At 41.5% G+C, this 13,965-nt stretch overlaps 1 protein-coding gene across 3 annotated transcripts in view; it reads right to left on the bottom strand.

Annotated features, from left to right (window-relative positions):
• ccdc142 (coiled-coil domain containing 142) overlaps positions 1-7,223 on the bottom strand; it is a 45,986-nt gene extending 38,763 nt beyond the window's left edge. For 2 of the 3 annotated variants that reach the window (XR_006379035.1, XM_044206264.1), the window contains exons 1-5: positions 6,864-7,218; positions 5,071-5,150; positions 2,750-2,790; positions 2,599-2,644; positions 917-1,170 (exon numbers count right to left, since the gene is read on the bottom strand). Coding sequence is in view for 2 of the 3 variants with exons in the window: in XM_044206264.1 (XP_044062199.1) it covers positions 917-1,170; positions 2,599-2,644; positions 2,750-2,790; positions 5,071-5,131 (402 nt within the window). In the remaining variant the exon portion in view is untranslated. Of the gene's footprint in view, positions 1-916; positions 1,171-2,598; positions 2,645-2,749; positions 2,791-5,070; positions 5,151-6,863 lie in introns of all 3 variants that reach the window. The other variant, XM_044206265.1, reaches the window with a different exon arrangement.
• Positions 7,224-13,965: the final 6,742 nt, after the last annotated feature.

The raw sequence follows: 13,965 nt of genomic DNA on the forward strand, positions 1-13,965 counted from the left end.
TCTGTGAGATAGTTACTGAGCAAGTGTTCAAAGCAGGGGAGCTGGATTTTTAGTTGCTCAGTGTAGTGGAAGAGATAGCTCAAACAGAGTTTTAAGAAGCTGCTCGTTGCTGTGTGTGTGTGTGTGTGTGTGTGTGTGTGTGTGTGTGTGTGTGTGTGTGTGTGCTATTCAGCTATTCGTGCCAAGTGCCAAACCTTTTTATTAGTAATTATGTGGTTTATTATCTGTTTTGGAAGGCTAATAATGTTTAGTATGCTGTTCCTCCCAGTTTCGTATAGTAGTTTAAATAAGAACATTGTGATCTGTTTAGAATGTGTGTAGTTTAACAAATGCTGCATTTATTCCATTTTAGTATTTCATATTTTTCATTGCTGCTAATAAGAGTAAGAGACAGAAGTCATATATGTTAAAGTGAATGTCAAGTTGTCAATTCATTTGCTACTGATTATGTTTATCTAGCCCATGTGTAGATATGGAGATTTGCTCATTATTAGGGTTTATTACTTTACTTACTTTATTTACAACAAGTGGACAAGTGGAGTGTGTTGACTGGTGTGGTGACAGTATTCAATAAATATCCTAGAAAACAATTTAATGCCTGCTCCCTGACCGGACGTCTGGGGCTATTCAACACACCGAACCAGGAAATGTAAAAGTTATAGAGTGTCACTTCCTGAGACTCTCTTTCAGTCATGTTGCACTAATAAAAACGGTTACAACGACAACAGAAACACTGCAGAAATGGTTATCACTTATATATTATATGTATATATTATATGACTGCAATACTTAGCTTAAACATTAAATACACAAGTCTCAGCAGCAGTGCGTCCTCGTGACAATGATGCCCTCCATTTTTACAATTTCTTTCACTCGTGCGGTTTTCCTAAGACCTGTTGAAATCCCTGGAACTCACCTGGGGAGATCCAATCTGTGCCCCGCCGACCGGCTGCCACTGGGGTGCCACAGTCAGAAGAGCTTGTTGCAGACGCAGGAGACGTGCAGAGGACCGGGACACCAGGTTGTGGGCGACAACAAAATTTCCCTCTTCCTCTTCCTCATCTTGACTGCGGCCATGGAACAGCCACTTCAGACTGGGATTAAAGGTGCTCCTGAGTAAAGTCTCAGCTCGCTGCAGGGAACGGGAGATGGACCTCTGTGACCAGGATCCTGGAAGGGCACACATTCGACATTAGCAAGGTGGGAAGAGTTTCAGCACACTGGAGAGACTAAAAGGGACAACTCACAAACAAGGGAGAGACAAGCCAAAGGAAAACTGGGTCAGTTATTTGGTTTAGCTTAAAAGGACGTCTTACATGTTAAATACATGGTTTCCCAATTTCAAACAACAGAGGATGCATGCACAGCAAGGGGCAGACAACACACTGCTAACATGTCATGACATTAGCTTATCAATAGGCATTTTCAGCATTTCAAAACAGGAAAAACAGGTGACATTCTTTAAAAGTGAATTTGTATGGATATCTAACTCCATATTGTTGGTACCGACCAAAGTTAAATATTGTTTCTCTCAGTACCAGGGTAAAGGTGTATGGGTGTATGAAAAGTCTGAGTGCAATAAAATATCTGAGTTTGTTCACTGCACTTTAAAAGGGACAGTTCACCACCAAATCAAAAATACTTTTTGAACTAATTTTTTACCTGTAGCGCTGTTTATCCATCTGGATAGTTTTGGTGTGAGCTGCAGAGTTTTGGAGATATCGGCTGTAGAGATGTCTGCATTGTTGGAATATAATGGGACTATATGGCGCTCGGCTTGTGGAGCTCAAAGCGCCAAAAAATACATTTGAAAAACTTATGATTTCCAGAAATCCTGACCCGGTTACTGGAGATAATCCGCAGATTTGTTGTGAGCGGTTTCATTAGGAACTATTTTCTCTCTACCGATAGTTCCTGCATCAAACTGCTCACAACAAGGTCTGTGGATTCTTTTTTTGACTTTTAAAAGTCAAAAAGCACCAGGAGCTGCAGAGAGACTATCGGTGTGTCCCAACTCCATACTACATACTAATTCTAAGCAGGTTTTTGGTATTTAGTGTTTTCACAGTGGAAAAGTGACAAAATGAAGTATACTGAAACCAGACTATGCATACTAAATACAGTCGATTTTCGGTGTGCTGTTGATGGACACTGTTCTCCCACAGTGCAATGCACAAAGGAAATGGAGGAGCTGCACACAGCTGAAAAAATGTAAATGAATTGTGCATGGTGGTGAAACAGCTCCAGAAAGATCTTGGAAAACGAAAGAGGGACATTTTGCTTTCTACTTGTCAAGCTTAGTTTGCAGTGACATTCCAAAGTCGCAGTTTGACTGACGTCTGACATCTACTGCGTTGTAGCATTTACTGTTAGTATTAAACGGTAAAGTATGTTTGGTTTTTTTGTATACTAACTGCTAAAACAGTATACTATGACAATTAGTATGTAGTACATAATGTATAGAATCATTATGTAGTATGGATTTGGGGCAGAGTTTATGTGCTCAGTCCTGTTGGCTGATTAGAGAGTGTGTTTTTGGAGCAGCATGCTGCAGTGTTGTACAGGACCATGTGCTGCTGTCACATTTACACATAATACCATCAGTGGTCAGCTCCTCTGTCACCAAGCAGGAGCTGCATCTCCTCTGAAGGACAAACAGGGAAATTTCCAATAAATATTAGACACATATGGCAACCAGTTGATGAGGATTAAAATATAAATTTGTACTTTGAGTTTTGGACAAACTAACCTGCTCCTGTTCTGGACAGAATGACTCCGAATTCTCCAAATCTGAAAGAGAGAGACAAACAAAACCACTATATTAGACAACATGTAAACATCACACTAGCACCACTGGATGGACATGTTCATGCAGAAAGCATCGCTCTTGTCCTCTGTAGTGTTGTGTGTTCTTGATATAAATGTCTGCTCAAACCACACTTATTTCCCAAAAACAACATGGGGCTCTGGAACCTTTCAGAAGATAGAGACTGGTTCTTGTGGTACTTTCCACAGTTCCTCAAAAACCATGAAGGTAATGAAAGGAAATGAGTAAAGTTTAGAAAATGGAATTAATTGAAGGGATGCTTTTTGAAAGGTCTTACCACTCATTTGTGTTTGAACTGAAAGCATTTTTTATGTTATTTAAAAGGCAGAGTGAGTAGGATCTTCCTAAAAAACAATGTGTAGCCTCATACAAAAGTGATCCGTCTCAGTCGTCACTTCTGACCCAGTAGAAGTGTGTGGCGGTGTCTGTCTCTGCAGAGACGCTGCCTGTATTTTCTCCAATAACAGCACGCAGGCTGTGAGGTCTGGACTCTGTGAAAACACAGGGACATCGCCGTCTCCGTCTCCATCTACGTCCTCTGCTCCCTGCTCAAAATCCTTCCTGCAGGGTGGGGCGGAGGTGTGGGCGATTTTATTTGTGCTTTAGAATGTAACCGCAGTGAAACAATCAGAAAATAATGATTATTTATCTGTTTCACTGCTTTGTTCTCACTAACGCCGCTCCCTCTCTTCATTCACTCTGCAGCTCTCTCTCTCTCTCTCTCTCTGTTTCTCTCTCTGTTTCTGTTTCTCTCTCTGTCTCTCTCTCTCTCTCTCTCTCTCTGTTTCTCTCTCTGTCTCTCTGTCTCTCTCAACAAACATGTTTTTTTATGTTGTAGGAGTTTTTAGTCATACTGACTCTCTGATGTAACTTACCATTGGATTTATGGATTTGTGGAGCTTGCTAACAGGCTACACAGCAGAGTAGGAAGCGCTGCGGTGACCTTAAAGACTTGTATGTTTAAAACGTTTAGTGAAGTGTCCTCTGACCTCGAGGCACCAGAGCTACTATTCCTTCCCGGTTCAATTAAAGATGAGAGTAAGCACATTAACCACACACTCGTTTGTTCAGTTAAAATCCAATGAGATGGAGTGCAGAGACAACACCAAGAAACAATGTGCCGCTGCTGGCTGTGCTACTTTCTAACCATGTGTGTGTGTGTGTGTGTGTGTGTTTGTGTGTGTGTGTGTGTATGTGTATGTGTATGTGTGTGTGTGTGTGTGTGTGTGTGTGTGTGTGTGTGTGTGTGTGTGTGTGTGTGTGTGTGTGTGTGTGTGTGTGTGTGTGTGTGTGTGTGTGTGTGTGTGTGTGTGTGTGTGTGTGTGTGTGTGTGTGTGTGTGTGTGCGTGTGTATGTGTTTGTGTGTATGTGTGTGTGTGTGTGTGTGTGTGTGTGTGTATGTGTGTGTGTGTGTGTGTGTGTGTGTGTGTGTGTGTGTGTGTGTGTGTGTGTGTGTGTGTGTGTGTGTGTGTGTGTGTGTGTGTGTGTGTGTGTGTGTGTGTGTGTGTGTGTGTGTGTGTGTGTGTGTGTGTGTGTGTGTGTGTGTGTGTGTGTGTGTGTGTGTGTGTGTGTGTGTGTGTGTGTGTGTGTGTGTGTGTGTGTGTGTGTGTGTGTGTGTATGTGTGTGTGTGTGTGTGTGTGTGTGTGTGTGTGTGTGTGTGTGTGTGTGTGTGTGTGTGTGTGTGTGTGTGTGTGTGTGTGTGTGTGTGTGTGTGTGTGTGTGTGTGTGTGTGTGTGTGTGTGTGTGTGTGTGTGTGTGTGTGTGTGTGTGTGTGTGTGTGTGTGTGTGTATGTGTGTGTGTGTGTGTGTGTGTGTGTGTGTGTGTGTGTGTGTGTGTGTGTGTGTGTGTGTGTGTGTGTGTGTGTGTGTGTGTGTGTGTGTGTGTGTGTGTGTGTGTGTGTGTGTGTGTGTGTGTGTGTGTGTGTGTGTGCGTGTATGTGTGTGTGTGTGTGTGTGTGTGTGTGTGTGTGTGTGTGTGTGTGTGTGTGTGTGTGTGTGTGTGTGTGTGTGTGTGTGTGTGTGTGTGTGTGTGTGTGTGTGTGTGTGTGTGTGTGTGTGTGTGTGTGTGTGTGTGTGTGTGTGTGTGTGTGTGTGTGTGTGTGTGTGTGTGTGTGTGTGTGTGTGTGTGTGTGTGTGTGTGTGTGTGTGTGTGTGTGTGTGTGTGTGTGTGTGTGTGTGTGTGTGTGTGTGTGTGTGTGTGTGTGTGTGTGTGTGTGTGTGTGTATGTGTGTGTGTGAGAGACCTGCTGTCAGGCCAGGCCCTCCACCAGGATCTTTCAGTATCTCTGGGTTGTTGTGATCCATCCCAGACAATACAGCAAAGCTGTGAACAGACAACATATACATTAGTAGTGTTCCATGCTGCTTAAAGGAAAACATCTGAGATACTTTTAAGGGTGAGGTGTTGTCTCATTTATAACTCAGCAAAATGTCACAGCTGACATTCTGCCTAAAACAGTATTTTTATATTTGAAGCCCTGATGAAATGGCTTTACAAAAAGATTTTTCTCATCAGAACAATAATTTAGTCACCAGCCAAACCACCATGTGGTGTACTACCTGACTGGCAGACCACAGCACGTGCGCCTGCAGCACTGTGTGTCGGACAGCGTGGTCAGCAACACTGGGGCCCCTCAGGGGACTGTCCCCTCTCCCTTCCTCTTCACCAGCTACACCACAGACTTCAGCCACCACACAGAGTCCTGCCACCTTCAGAAGCTTTCTGAGGACTCTGCTGTGGTGGGATGTATCAGCGGTGGTGATGAGACCGAGTACAGGGCTGTGGTGGGGAGCTTTGTCTCATGGTGTGAGCAGAACCATCTGCAGCTCAATGCGACAAAGTCTAAAGAGCTGGTTGTGGATCTACGAAGGGCCAAGGCACCAGTGACCCCGGTTTCCATCCAGGGGGTCAGTGTGGACATTGTGGAGGACTACAAGTACCTGGGAGTACACATGGACAATAAACTGGACTGGGCTATCATTCCTGCCTGTGGCCATCAGACTCTTTAACTCCTCCCTCTAAGTGTCAGTCTGTATGACCCTAAGTCATTAAACTGGACATTGGATCATTAACATCACTGCAGTACTTGAAATATTGTGCAGTATTCTCTGTTTAATACTCCTGTGCAATATACTCTGTTTTCAGTTTAATTTATTGATATTTATTCATACTTCTATTACTGCTGTGCAATATCCACTGTCTCATCATAATCTAGTATGCTGCACTTAACTTGACAGTACATGCACTACTACTTATTACTTATATTATTACACTGTATTATACCGTACATACTTATCAACCAGTAAACCCACTTTGTACTTTACACTTATTTTAAATTTATACTTATACCCACTTGGTACTTAATGTATCTGACCTGTATTATAGTGGATTATATTCTGATTGCTTAGAACTTCTCTTCCTGTGTGCACTGATGTGACAGCGAGCTGCTGTAACAAAAGAGTTTCCCCTCCAGGATCAATAAAGGATTTCTGATTCTGAAAAGATGTCCATTTTATTTCTAATATTGACTAGTGACTAATATTTAAATTTGTTTGATGATCTGAAACATTTAAGTGTGACAAACATGCAAAAAAATAAGAAATCAGGAAGGGGGCAAACACTTTTGCACACCTCTGTATAAAGTAGTTCTTCACCTCGACCAACAGTAAAATACAACACCAAACAGAACACGGGGCGAGGTTTTTTTCCTGACAGGACTTATGTACAGTGCCTTTATTTAGGTCCTATTTGAAGGCAAAACTTTTACTTGTTATGGTGTATTTTAACATTATTGCAATGCTACTTTTTCTCAAGTAAAGGATGTGAATACTTCTTCCATTACTGCAGCTGTCAGCAGTTGGGAGACTGACTAGTGTCTGACTTCACCTGTGACTGTGATTAAGTGTTAAAGAAGCCAGACATGCATTTCAGCAAGACGTGAGGTCCGTGTTTCTGACAGTGGGTTTCCCGTTTGACTGCTTTAAGGCAAGCCGGGTGATAGGGAGAGACATGGATCCTAGAGCTCATTGTACTTACTCAGCATTAGAAATGGCGTCCAAACGTCCATCCCTTGTGCATCCTGGGGACACAGAGCTGTTTTCACCCCTGACTTTATTCTTGGATGTGAGTGTTAATAATCCCACAGGAGAACTGTTCTCAACAGTAGCCGCAGGCTTAGCCCACTTAGCAGCAGCTAACGGCTTTCTTATCCGTGTCTACTATTCATGCTCATCGCATTCCTTCACTGAAACGGCCGCCCAAAGCCACGTATCTTATTCGTGACTTGCGCCTTTTCTACGATGTTCTTGTTAATCCAGTGCTCACGACGGAAGCGGGGTTTAAAATAGCATCTGCTAGCGAGGCCTGAAAAGACAGGATGTAGCAGCAGCCAATCAGGAGAAAGCGTTCCCGGTTGCTATGGAAAACAGAGGCGCAGCTCCGCGGCACGTGACACAGCGTTACCGCCTATCATCGGAATTTACCTTCAAATTAATACATACGCTTTACCCACCAGTCAATAAGGTCTCAAGACATTTATGGAAAACATGCATTCCTATTATACAATACGTCACAGATTTCATATAAACGTGTTTGCTGTGGAAAATTGTCTCTTTTTTTGTCTTGTAAAAACAGCGTTCGTGGTGGTTTTTATGTAGATTTTTTAAAAAGGGTTGATTTTCTCGAGCCCTTGGTTTTTCACCAGGGTGAAGTTAGTTGAATGTTTGACATTCGTCGGCTACCTTCAGTAGCTCCTGTCAACGCCTCGCCTTCTCCCAGCTGTGGGATATGTTGGGGAGCTACTTGAGGCAAATCACCAAAGATGACGATGCAGTTGAGAGCGCAAAGAACTGAAAGTCTGCCCAACGCGCTGTCACTATAGGCGAAGTTAGGGACCGTCGTAAAACTGCAATTCGACCCATTCCAATCTTCAATAACTTATTTGTTTTTCAACATAGAAATCACAAACCACTGCCATTATAGAGTTCAAGGTTTCAAGGTTGTACTTTCAATAGTTTGCTCAGTTGTGGATATATTGATATCAAACCACCTCTCATGTGTCTTGGACCCCTTCTCGCAACTTTCACAGCTATTAGTTTGTGAAAAAGCCCTTAGCAAATCCCTTAAAACCATTATCAGTGGCCAATTGCCTTAAATATATACCTTTCGAGGTTTTCAAGGTTTCAAGGAGTTAATTACTGTTAATTTCCTAATGTCATTATCATTACATTGTATTTGTGTGTAGGTGAGTCGTTAACCCCATCTCCCACCATGGCTACTAGCAGGCCTCGCTGGACCTTGGCCATCATACAGTATGTGATGGCAGCATTATGACAGAACCTTGCTATGTATAGTTTCCTTGTCTCAAACCCACACATCAGAATCAGAAATACTTTGACGCCCAAGGGGAAACTCTTTGGACCACATGGAGAAACTTATGAAGGTTATGCTTTTTAATGGCAAGGAAGCTATACAACCCAAGATTCTACCAAAGTTCAAGATTGCTTTAAACAAATACATTTCTGATACCGTGTGTGTGTTTTAACAGTGCACGTTATCATCACATTTAATTGTTAAAATCAGAATTTATTATCTTGTGACTACTTATTCTTGTAAATAAAAATGTTTTACTTAATTCTGCAGTATTATTGATTTCAGTTTAATTATTGATAATACTTTATTTATCTGAAAAGGATATTTTTACTTTTTGTATTGGTTCCAGTGACTAACATGTAACCAATAACGCATCTGAGGAAAAAGTAATCCAAAAAGAGATGGTTTTAAAGTGACTCACAATAAGTGCATTTAAACTTCATGAACAAGAGCAAGAAATGAGGCAAAAACCAGTGCTAACATGGGCCGTGGCGGTGTAGTTTCAAAAGGTGATTTTCAACCTGTGATTCTGCCATCCTGACTTCAGTGGGGAGTTCATTCCACCACTGTGGGCCCAGAAGAGAAGAGCTTTGTCTGAGATGAGAGACCACAGGGTCCAATCCTCCAGAGGCAGAGGAGGAGTGTAGGGTTCGACCATGGCTTGGAGGAAGGAAGGAGTAGTTCCTTTCACTGCCTTGTAGACCACCAGAGAACCTGTGTTGTTGTTTTTTCAGATAGGAGGTGACAGTGACATATTTGAAAGCAGTGGGAAAGTGTCCTGAGACCAGAGATGTGTAAAGGAGGTGGGTCAGGCTGCTTCTCATTAATCTTAAATGTCTCCTCGTTACCTTCTCTTGGATCTTATCCTTGTGTCTAATCCCTCCCCTTTAAGACACAAGGAAGACATGTAAGGACAAGATGCGAGGAGAGAGGAATCGAAGAGATGTTGTAAGTGAAATGAGAAGTCCCCCTGTATAGGGTGTTATTTGGAGGTGTTGGAGGAGTTTGTGATGATGGCAGCACAGTTGGATCCGCTGTCAAAATGCACTTACAACAAGCATTTTGTTTCTTCAGAGTTTGTGTTTGCACAAATGTGACGCACTGTCCAAGTAGCATAAGGACGTACTACAGTACTGCAACCACTGTAAACACCACATATTATGAGAAATGTCAGAACAACCTGGCATGTTATACATGATGTATCTTAAGATTCAATTAAAGTGCAGTGTCACATTAAGCCACATACATACACAATAAACCACCAAGCCCCTTCAGCTCAAACGGTGTTCCATGTGCAGGAGAGTGCACCTGTATTGTGGTAATTCTGCTCCTCCATGAGGTAATTTATGCTCAAAAGTTATTTAAAAATAATGCTCATGACCTAATATGCATCTTTACAGGGATAACATGCATTCATGGATAGATGTTGGTTCATTATTCACAAAAATGATGGCAGCATTTCTGACATTCATGCGTGGAGTACATCATGGATATATATATATATATATATATATATATATATATATATATATATATATATATATATATATATGTGTGTGTGTGTGTGTGTGTGTGTGTGTGTAGGTGGATATAGGTGGAGTCAATTTCACATGGATGATTACAGAGAAAAAAATTAACATAATCACACGTTCTTTCATGTCCACCTCTTTATGTAAACTACACAGGGCCTGTACCAGAGGTGTACTTCAACTTATAAATAATGAGGTTATTGCCACCGCCTGAGAGACGAGGTTGAGGGACACTACATTAATGTTCTAATAATAGTATACTGGCTTGCCCACAGCCTATCCTACACGGTGGTTTCACTGGGGGTGGTTGGTGAAGCCAAAGTGTGTGGGTACCATTGACAGCTGCCATGTCCGCATCAAGATCCCCCAGGACCAGGTGGCCAGGACTACCTCAACAAGCTCTTCCCATCCATACAGCTGAAGGCAGTATGTGATGGTGAGGGTCTCTTTATCAACACCTTTGTGGGGCTCCATCCACGACACCAGAGTCTTGAAGAACAGCAGCATCTACAAAGAGGCGTTGTATCCTCCTCCAGGTATGGCAGAGATAAACTGCTACCATGAAACTTATCAACATCAACATAATTCTGTGGTCACTGCAATATCAACCATGTCTATATTTATCCAATCTTGCCTGCAGGAAAGAAAAACAAAGCCTTTGTTCACAAGCACAAACATTTTTTATAATTCCATGGTTGTAATTATTTTTGTACTGCGTATCAATTAAAGATGTGAAAGACATTTAAAAGCAAAAATAGCAAAAATTTAGTTTTTAATTTTACAGCTAGGCAGTGCCAGTGTTGTAGTCAAGACCACCGAAACTGAGACCAAGTCATGACCAAGACCAGAGTATATTGAGAACGAGACAAGACCAAGACTTTGAGGGGTTGAGACAAGCAAAAACGTAACTAAGGAACAACAATTTGTCACCACATGCCCTGTCCCCTCAACTTCTCACAAAGGTAACACTGCATTAGCTAGCGTTACATCCCTCAATATATGTTAACTAAATTAGGTAGCTTGTGCACCTAGCTAGGTGGCAAATAGCTGGCAAGCAACAAAAACTAGCGCCCTGAAACATACAGTATATACATACTGTCAAATTTCAATTAATAGCCTGGGCTTTTATTTGCTTCAATCACTGAACTCCACCTGCCTATATTTGGGACAGGAGTCTATATGGGACAGGCCTTTAATTCTTTTGCACAAAACTCTTGTTCAGCATGAACGATGATGATATTATCAAATTGTTTATTTAAACCAGTATGAATATTACTTGTATAATCGACAAGCTACCAAATCAGAATCAGAATCAGAAATACTTTATTGATCCCAGAGGGAAAACTCTTTTGTTACAGCAGCTCGCCTTTACGGCAGTGCAAATAACATATCAATTACGAATTATTCATTTGATCTAGCTCCAATGAAGAGAGAGAGCCCTGTATCAAAATACAGGTGCCGAAAAGGACTGCCTGCCGAAATGAGACTTTTTCAGCACAACACCGGTAGCCTACCTTAGAAAGGATGAAAGCCGAAGGTTGAAGTAGCTATTTCAACCTGGATTCATTTTTAAGTATAGATTAAAGATTAACATTTATTTGTCAAAACGTGTAGCCACACCCAGCCAGTATAAGGGATCAGCGTCTAATTGGGGCTCTGCTTTTAATTGAAGTTTTACAGTAGGTAGCTAATATGTATAGCTAATATTCGCAAAATCTCTTTGGGTGAGAGGTGAAGAGATTTCTGAAGGGTTTTGGTGCAGAGGCAATTGCTAACATTAGCTAGCTAGCTTTGCTAGCGTCACTTACACTTATGCTCACCTTTCTTTATGCTTCTTTACTAAGTGCCGATAAGTTTGACGTGAGCCAGCTGTCTCAGTAAGCGTTGCATTGCAGAATTTACATACTGCGGTGTGTTTTTTTTTGGATGCTGCTTTGCAGATGAACTCTTTGTTCGACTGTCTTCAACTAACTTTGACGATTAATTAATCTAAGCCATCAACCTGTCTCTAAGACCCTATTCCAACTAGGCTGCTTAAAGACATTTTACCCTTAGTTAGCACTTCTTTACTGGATATGAACAATCTGTCTTTATTAACAGGCTATGTACCACAATTAATGTAATTGTGGTACATTGCCTTGTAATTGTAATTGTAATTAAACCGCTTCTTAAAAAGCCTACTCTTGATCCAGGGGTTTCAGCCCACTATAGACCTATATCTAACCTTCCCTTTCTCTCTAAGATCCTTGAGAAAGCAGTCACCAATCAGTTATGTGACTTTCTAAATAAATATTAAATATTTGAGGATTTTTAGTCAGAATTTAGAGTGCATCATAGTACAGAGACGGCACTGGTGAAAATTACAAATGACCTTTTAATTGCATCAGACAATGGACTTGTCTCTGTACTTGTCTTGTTAGATCTTAGTGCTGCGTTCGACACCATTGAGCATCACATCCTATTACAAAGACTGGAACATGTAATTGGCATTAAAGGAGCCGCACTAAGCTGGTTTAAATCCTATCTATCAGTTTGATCTCAGTTTGTACATGTTAACGGTGAGTCCTCTGTGCACGCCAAAGTTAGTCACGGAGTTCCACAAAGTTCTGTGCTTGGATTGATTCTATTCACCTTATATATGCTTCCTCTGGGCAATATTATTAGGAAACACTCCATAAACTTTCATTGTTATGCGGATGATACCCAATTATATCTATCGATCAAGCCAGATGAAACTAACCAGTTAGCTAAACTTCAAGCATGCCTTAAAGACATAAAGACCTGGATGACCTGCAATTTTCTGATGTTAAACTCAGACAAAGCTGAAGTTATTGTACTTGGTCCCAAACAACTCCGAGACAAATTATCTAAAGATATAGTTGCTCTAGATGGCATTGCCCTGGCTTCCAGCACCACCGTAAGGAACCTTCGGAGTTATCTTTGATCAGGATTTATCCTTTAACTCTCACATGAAACAAACTTCAAGGACTGCCTTCTTTCACCTACGCAACGTTGCAAAAATCAGGCACATCCTGTCTCAAAATGATGCAGTAAACTAGTACATGCATTTGTTACTTCTAGGTTGGACTACTGCAATTCCTTATTATCAGGCTGCCCGAATATGTCCCTTAAGACTCTCCAGTTGATCCAGAATGCTGCGGCACGTGTACTGACAAGAACTAGGAAAAGAGATCATATTTCTCCAATATTAGCTTCTCTGCAATAGAATTTAAAATCCTTCTCCTCACCTACAAAGCTCTTACAGTGGTGTGCAAAAGTGTTTTCCTGATTTCTTATTTTTTTGCATGTTTGTCACACTTAAATGTTTCAGATCATCAAACAAATTTAAATATTAGTCAAAGATAAGACAAGTAAACACAAAATGCAGTTTTTAAATTAAGGTTGTTATTATTAAGGGAAAACAAAATCCAAACCTACATGGCCCTGTGTGAAAACGTGATTGCCCCTTAAACCTAATAACTGGTTGCTCCACCCTTAGCAGCAACAACTGCAATCAAGCGATAACTTGCAGTGAGTCTTTTACAGCGCTGTGGAGGAATTTTGGCCCACTCATCTTTGCAGAATTGTTGTAATTCAGCCACATTGGAGGGTTTTCGAGCATGAACTGCCTTTTTAAGGTCATGCCACAGCATCTCAATAGGATTCAGGTCAGGACTTTGAGTAGGCCACTCCAAAGTCTTCATTTTGTTAATTTTGGGAGGCAGACACCATCTCTGCATTTAAGAGTAGGCTTAAGATTTTCCTCTTTGATAAAGCTTATAGTTAGGGCTGGCTTGGGTGAGCCCTGAACCATCCCTTAGTTATGCTGCTATAGGCCTAGACTGCCGGGATACTTCCCATGATGCACCTCTCTCCTTCTCTCCCTCTCCCTCTCTGTCTGTATGCATTTTTATCCCATTACTGCATGTTACTAACTCGACATCTTCTCTTTCCCGTAGTTTGGTGCTTTCTCGTTTCTCTCTTCTCCTGTCACTTTCAGCAGGTATTTCTGCCTCCGGAGCTGCAGAGAATGGATCTGTGGTTGTGGGCCACTTGCTGCCCCCGTGTTCCTGCTCTTGTTATTGGCTCTGTTACTAATACTGACATTATTTTTCCTATAGCTGTCATTCCTATTATTCTTAATTTATTAATATTAACACTACAATTACATTTCTACTATTTAAAAAATTCTAGGTGGTATTTGCCTTGAGCCTCCCCCCCAAGTATTCCATACTCTC

Source organism: Siniperca chuatsi, linkage group LG8 (assembly GCF_020085105.1).
Source record: "Siniperca chuatsi isolate FFG_IHB_CAS linkage group LG8, ASM2008510v1, whole genome shotgun sequence".
Taxonomy (NCBI): Eukaryota; Metazoa; Chordata; class Actinopteri; order Centrarchiformes; family Sinipercidae; genus Siniperca; species Siniperca chuatsi.